This window comes from Solanum lycopersicum, chromosome 11 (genome assembly GCF_036512215.1).
Source record: "Solanum lycopersicum chromosome 11, SLM_r2.1".
Lineage (NCBI taxonomy): Eukaryota > Viridiplantae > Streptophyta > Magnoliopsida > Solanales > Solanaceae > Solanum > Solanum lycopersicum.
This window is the reverse complement of record NC_090810.1, coordinates 9,278,922-9,286,764: the sequence shown is the minus strand read 5'-3', so window position 1 is coordinate 9,286,764 and position 7,843 is coordinate 9,278,922. Positions and strand designations below refer to the sequence as shown.

Sequence of the window (7,843 nt, the reverse complement as noted above, 5' to 3'; positions counted from 1 at the left end):
ATAGTTTCATAATATGTTATCAGCATGATTGTTCTATTTTTAAAGAACTGTTATAGAAGATGGCAAAAGTGCAAAAGAGATCTTGAATAAGTTATGCAATAAGATTCATATATCTTCAAGGTATGATTTACCTCTACGTTATAATTATTTATGTGATAGATTTAATGTTACCATCTGGAGTAATATCATGATCGTGAAGCGCCCCCTAGACGTAACCGGCGTCGTCGTCCTTGAATAGGACTAAGACTAGTCTCTTAGCATTCGTCATAACATATTATAGGTTAAAATGCAGAAAAATTATATTTTTTCATACATATAACTATATAGTGAGGTTTACATAGACCTCTCACATACTACATACAGAGGTTACATAAACTCCTCGCATAGGAAGCTTACATATGATTCTCACATAAGCAATATAACCAATATACTAAAAGATGGTCTAATAAGATCTTCTCATATAAAATCATCTAAAGCGGAATAGATCATTCGGGCATAGCCCTAAATTTAATCAAATTCCGACTCCTAAAATTCCATGAAATAGGTCGAGGCACACTAGCACCTATTTCACTAATCTCCAGACGTCATGGACGTTCCTTGACATTTTAACTATAAAACCTCCTAAATGGTTTATAAACATTATTTTAGGTCTTCAAATAGTGTTACAAGTCTTGGCTATACATGTAAGACTCAAGATTAGGTCATATGAACTTTCGGAGTATTACAAGTAAGTATTTAAAGAGACTTTTCGACTTTTTAAACGTTTAATTTTAACCAATTGGGAAGAGAACTCCATAAGTAATTTTAATAATTAAATAAACACGATGTAGTGAAAGGTATGTTTTCAATCTTTATATAAGGTATGTGATTATTAAGCTATATCTATTAACTACTATTGTTGATTATAATAAATCAACAATCTCAATTTTGTGTGTAATTATAATATACAATCATATTAATGATTACCAAAAGTGATAAAATTACAATTATTTGAAGGCTTGAGGTTGAGCCTCAATGTGGGTAACACGATAGACTTAAGTTTTATCGCACCAAAAGAATAAGACAATGGATTTATGTCCATCGATTTATGGCCTAAAACATTTTTAGATAGATAAGACATTGAATTTGAGTCTTCCATATTAATAATATAATAATGACTAAAGAAAAACTAATGTGTTTTTTATGAGAAGTCATGAACTTTACTAAATTTGCTCCATTATTAAAGTGAATGTGGTAGTAGTGCATATATAAAAGAAAACAAGTGATTGGATAATGCACATAAATATGGAATGAGGTACTAAAGCTATCATAATTTAATATGTTCACATGTTTGTGTTCCATCACAAAGAATGAGAACTTTTGATAAATGCTAAAAATATAGATTCATTCACTACGACACAAAGAGGATTTAACATCCACTAAAAATAACAACGATTGTTATACCCTTTACCAGCCAATAGACTTTGGCCGCTGTATCAGGGGTTGGCAAAGGTTGTTGCGGCATTTCGGATGATCGCCGGTAAATCTAGGGTCTATTGCCTCTAAAACTCATTTGTTTTAGTGGCAATTGTTTGTGACAATTAGGTAGCCGCTAAATCCAATCCAAATTAGCTAGTTATGCTCATATAATGTCGATTTTTATAGCTGCTAGATCTAGCTACATGGCCAATAAATGCATTAGTTTTAGTGGCAATTGAGATGGCTGTTGAATCCAATACGAAATGGTTAATCATGAACATGAAGCGTCCATTTTTATAGTTGGTCAATTTAATATATTGCCGCTAAAAATTGATACCTCTAGCTACAATAATTTTCTAACAATTACAAAGGCTAGATTATCACTTGAAAAAACACCTTAATTTTCATCATTTTTTATGGCTAGTAAATTCGTCTAAAATTTGACCATAAATAGTTACATATTTTAACAACTAATTGCTTAGCCACCATTAATAATAACTAAATCAATTGACCAAATTATCTAGTTTGCACGTCTAGTGCTAAGTAGATAACTAGTAAATCCAACAAAATTGTCATTATAAGAGAATCTCTTAAAGGCAACTATGTGTTTTCAAATTCTAAAACATATAATATTAATTCATAAAATGTAATATATCTCAATCTATGTTAACAAAGAAGAAATTGTAAATCCAAAATATAGTATTACAACTTAAAATAACTGATATGATTATATAATCAATTTTGTCTAATAATGTCTACAAAGAATTTACATAATTGTTCATCACATCGTAACATTTTTGAACTTCAAACTATATGACCTGAATGAATAAAATATCAAAAGAAGAAATATAGAACAACTTGTATAAAGTGTCACTAACAGGTTGCATACATTTCATAAGGAGTGGTGTTTCCTAATGTATACTTATTGTATTAGTATTTCTTAGATGAAACAAATAAGGATTGTGCTTGTTGTTGCTTCAAATCGTAGCTTTGGAGATACCACTCTGATCACCTACTTATTACCTTACACTCTTCGTACATTTTGTGAACTACATCTATACAATACGTAGTGAGATAAAAGATGACAAGATACAAGATTGTCATTTATATGAATATTTCCCACAACAAATTACAATATGTTTGCAACATTTCCCCCCTCTTATAAAGCAATAAATTAGTTTTTTTTGTTCAATAAGCAAGAATAAGATAAAAATATTTAACCAATGGGGAGACACCACGTGTATTTTTTTTATTTTTTTTAAAAATAGTTTTCTGTTTTATCGGCTCCTTTTAAATCCATTATGGACCAAATTCATATACCTATAAATTATAATCTAAGACTCTTTAGTCATTTTAAATCCCAAATAGTTGGATTTACATTTATTCACACTCACGAGATTCGTCATTCATTTCTAAAGTTCAAACTTGAAAGTTTTAGTTAAGATTCGATGTCCGAAGCTTATAGGAGTTTCAACTAAATTCCGATCGCGCTCTGTAGGATCCATTCAGGAGTGGCGCTCCAACAAAATTTTTTTCATGAGCTTGAACCTGAAACCTCTGATAAATGGTAAAGCAATCTTATCAGTGCACCACAACCTATGTTGATCACCAATTCTAGTTAAAAGCAGAGAAATCACTGCCGTATTGTATGTGTAATAAGTGTGACAGAAGTATTTTTGAATTTTTTAATTACAAGGCCAACTTTTACTTGTCCTCTAAATCATGTTTTTTTGGTACATATTTCAAATTTCTTACAATACAAAAACATAGAAAAGAAGAAGGGAAGAAAATAAAATTGCAGACTGCAGTTTGAAAGAATAACATAGGAGCAAGCTCGCAACACAAAAACCAAAAAAATAAGAATAGATAAAGAGATGAAAACTTTAACTAGGAGTTGCTTGAAGGAGTGTTGCGGCAAGCTAAGTTGCGCAGACTCTTCACTTTTGATGCCGCACCCGTCTAGAATTCTTCAAAAATATACTACTTTTGGCGAATCCAACACGCACCCATTGACATTTTTGAAGAGTCCGTGCAACATAGGTGGCAATGTGAAGTCAGACATACTGAAAACAGGGAATAGATTTTCTGTTGTTATCACCTACACTGCTCCACTCACGCTATTTTATACCATTTGCTCTGCCAATTTTACCTCCTTTCACATGAACTTCTTTTTTTCTAAACGTAATCCCCAAGCCTTTTGGGAGGAATGACCTTTCTAGCCGTCTTACGTGGCAGTCCCATGTGCTCATCCTGAGTGGCATCCCAGTCAACACTCATCTCATTCACAACATTACTCCCTTCCTGGAAATCAACCTTGTCCTAGAGGTTGGACTTAGCGAGATCCTCTGTATTAGGAACACTCAGATGTAGAGGAGTCACTTGCTGATCCGGAGTGCCAACACAACGCTTCAACATAGAAATATGAAAAACAAAATGGATTTTTGTAGATTCAGGCAGTTCCAGGTGATAAGCAACAGGACCAATGCGTTTTAACACCTGATAGGGCTCGAAATAATACCTCCCAAGCTTATGATCTCGCTGCAGGCGTAGAGTATTCTGCCTGAAGGGCTTAAGTTTGACATACACCCAATCACCCACTTCAAGGAAGGTATCAGTCCTAGACTTATCAGCCAACCGTTTCATGCGATTCTGAGCCTTCAACAAAGTATTTTTGAGGATGTGCAAGACTTCATCCCACTGCAACAGATAGGAATCAACCAGTTCGCTTGCACTACTTCCCAAAATGTACCGAGCAACAGTAGCAGGTTCACGACCATATAATGCCTGGAAAGGGGTCATACCAGCTGAAGTTTGATATGAAGTATTATACCAAAATTCTGCCCATGGCAACATAGCAACCCATTTGGAAGGCACCTCAGCGACGTAGCAACGCAAATATTGCTCCACACATTTGTTAAGAGCCTCAGATTGCCCATCTGTTTGAGGATGATAGGCTGTACTCATGGCTAAAGTGGATCCTTGTAAGCGATTAATCTCTTGCCAAAAAGAATGCAAGAACTGTGGATCACGATCTGTGACAATAGAACGTGGAGGGTCATGAAGCCTAATAATATCCACCACAAAGGCCTCAACTACTGTACGAGTCGAGAAAATAGATGGCAATGGAACAAAATGAACGTACTTAGTGAGACGGTCTACGACTGTCATGATCGTGGTCTTTCCATTGAAGCTTTGAAGACAAGTAATGAAGTCCATTGCGATATCCTCAAAGACCTAGTTTGGAATCAACAATGGTTGTAATAGCCCAGTAGGATGTAGGTGAGAATTTTCATTTGTTGACATATATGACACGCAGCCACAAATGTTTGTACATCCTTGCGCATCTTTTTCCAAAAGAAATTAGATAAAAACGATGGAATGTGCGTGTAACCCCGACATGTCCTCCTATAGCAGTAGCATGCAACTCAAGTAGTAATTTATGACGCAACGGAGAGTCCGATGGAATCACTATCCTCCTTTTATAAAATAATATCCCTTCTTTGCACTGATAGTCATCAAATTTTTTATTCCCAAGATCCAAGGCTTGTTTTATTGGTACTAACTCGGGGTTGGTCTGATTAAGCTGTTTTAAATCAACCTCTATAGCCAAAGAATTAACTGAAATAGTCATGAGAACAGCCTCTGAAGTATGGGACAAGGCATCTGCTGCTGTGTTCTGTTTTCCAGGCCTATTAAGATCCGAAAGTTATAGCCGACAAGTTTTGTAAGCCATTTTTGTTGCTCAGGGGTCTGTTGGGTAGTTAAGTTACGCAGTGATTGTTGATCAGTAAGGATAGTGAACTGACGCCCCAATAGATACTGTCGCCATTTACTCGCAGCTTGAGTAATGGCAAACATCTCTCGGTGATATGTTGAAGCTTTTTGCATCCTAGAGCTTAAATTTTGGCTAAAGAAAGCAATAGGGTGGCTTTGCTGTGACAAAATAGCTCCAATACCTCGCCCAGATGCATCAGTTTCCACCAGAAACTCCTGACTAAAATTAGGCAAGGCCAAAACAGGGGTAGAGAATAATCGAGATTTTAAAGTGTTGAAAGCATGTTGTTCAATTTCTGTCCACTTGAAGGAATCTTTGCGCAACAGGTCAGTTAATGGACCCGCAATAGATGCATAATGGTGAATAAACCTGCGATAATACCCAGCTAGCCCAAGGAAACTACGAACTTCTTTCACTGATCTTGGTGGCGACCACTGCTCAATAGTACTGATTTTTTCTGGATCTATTGAGAGGCCTTAAGCAAAGATGATGTGGCCTAGGTAATAGATAGAGGATTGACCAAACAAGCATTTTGAGCGTTTTTTAGCCACAAGTTGATGTTGCCTTAACAACTACAATACCGCTGCTAAATACTCCAAATGGTCACTCCAAGATGCACTATAGACCAATATATCATCGAAAAACACCACAACAAAGCGACGCATATGTGGACGAAAAATTTCATTCATAGTAGCTTGAATTGTTGAAGGGGCATTAGTTAATCCAAATGGCATTACTCAAAATTCATAATGATCGTCATGAGTACGAAAGGATGTCTTAGCCACATCCTCAAGCTTGACTTTTATCTGATGGTAACCTGATAACAAGTCCAACTTTGAAAAGAATTTAGCACCATGTAATTCATCAAACAACTCATCAATGGTTGGAATAGGAAAGCGATCTCGGATTGTGATGGCATTGAGTGCTCGATAATCAACACAGAAGCGCCATGTACGATCCTTCTTACAGACTAACAACACCGGTGATGAAAATGGACTGGTGCTGGGCTGTATAACTCCATCTTTAAGCATATCTTTCACCATCTGCTCCATGACCTGCTTTTGGAAGTGCGGGTACCTATATGGTTTAACATTCACTGGTTGTGCCCCTGGGACGAGGTGTATCAAATGATCCTGAGCACGAAAAGGTGGCAATCCTGTGGGTTTCCGAAACACATCATGATATGACTCCAATAGACCACTCAAATTTGTGGTCATTTCACCTGCACAACTCCCTTCAGGAGTAATCATTGCCAGAAAAAAGAACGAAGCAATAGCATCAGTCGTTGTCATACGCCTTAAACTATGCAACTGAATTTGATGAGCATCAGTAGGTGGATCTCTCTTCCATAACCACTTAGACCCACGTAAAGTAAATTCAAATTCTCTTGTTGCATAATCAGTTATAACATGCCCCAATGTAGCCAACCATGCCACTCCAAGGACTACATCCGCACCTTGGAAAGGAAAGACATAAAGGTCCTCGACTATAGTACACCCTTGAATCAATACGGTGACTTGTCTCACCACACATTCACACGGGAGCCTTTGCCCACTGCCCACCATAACTGCAAAACGGGGAATAACCTCAACCTTGAATTCTCTCCACGGAAGCGTCCAAACTCCACCGAAGGTGGTTTGTGACGGAAGTTAGGGGCTGTCGGAAAACGGTCATCATGTGAGTCCCTCTCCGGGCGTTGGGTTTTGCTTCCCACCACTTCCAGTAACAAAGAGCGAATGTCTGCGAGAATGGAGTCCTTCATACCCTGAACTGATTCTTCAACAAGTGACTTGAGTCTTTGGTCATCCATTGAAGACCTCTGGATGAAAGCACCAATGTAACAAATTGACACAGTGAACACTAACACCCTTATATTAATACTCTTTACTAAACTTACAAGTAGTATATATATATTGAAGTTCCTAGAATCAGAAATACAATATTAAATTGCAGAAGTAATAAAACTAATGATAGAAGAAGAAAGAGGTGAGAAACTTAAAAGAAATTGAGAGAAAGAGAGTCCAGTGATAACAACAGAAAATCGATCCCCTGCACTGCTCCACTCACGCTGCTTTATGCCATTTGCTCTGCCAATTTTACCTCCTTTCACGTGAACTTCCTCTTTTCCAAACGTAATCCCCAAGCCTTTTGGGAGGAATGACCTTTCTAGTCGTCTTGCGTGGCAGTCCCATGTGCTCATCCTGAGTGGCATCCCAGTCAACACTCGTCTCATTCACAACAGTGGCGGGCTTCATCACAAAGATCTTGGTGAGTAGAATACTATAGGTTATGGGCAGCAATAGAGGAAATAGGGTTTTCTTTTTATTTTAATTTTTTTTCTTAATGTAATGGAAAATATTGGAGGGAAAATTAATGGACAAAAGTAGCGTTAAATTAGTAATTTTGCTGGACAATCGACTTTATTGTAATTAAAAATATCATTTAGCGTCTATTGTTTATTTGTCGCTAATATTTCAGCTTAAATAATTAATTAGCGGTAAATGATGAATTGTCGCTAAATAATTGCCACCAAATCCTATTTTGTTGTAGTGATTCTTTAAAACGAATGAGGTGTAAGTCATCATGCTAGGCGTGGGAAAGATTGCAATC

The 7,843-nt window shown here is 36.7% G+C and overlaps 1 protein-coding gene across 1 annotated transcript; it reads right to left on the bottom strand.

Annotated features, from left to right (window-relative positions):
* Positions 1-5,970: 5,970 nt before the first annotated feature.
* On the bottom strand, positions 5,971-7,488 carry LOC138339195 (uncharacterized). The gene is made up of 3 exons (XM_069290778.1): positions 7,396-7,488; positions 6,773-7,052; positions 5,971-6,689 (listed from the first exon to the last, which is right to left on the bottom strand). The coding sequence occupies exons 1-3, from the start codon at positions 7,486-7,488 to the stop codon at positions 5,971-5,973; spliced, it is 1,092 nt and encodes a 363-aa protein (XP_069146879.1).
* Between the last annotated feature and the right edge of the window lie 355 nt (positions 7,489-7,843).

Coding starts and splice junctions, on each gene's coding strand:
- LOC138339195 (XM_069290778.1), bottom strand. CDS start 7,488: ATGAAGCCCGCCACTGTTGTGAATGAGACGAGTGTTGACTGGGATGCC. Junction 7,053..7,395: donor CACGCAAGACGACTAGAAAG/GTCATTCCTCCC, acceptor GCTTTCATCCAG/AGGTCTTCAATGGATGACCA. Junction 6,690..6,772: donor GGCAGTGGGCAAAGGCTCCC/GTGTGAATGTGT, acceptor TTCCTTTCCAAG/GTGCGGATGTAGTCCTTGGA.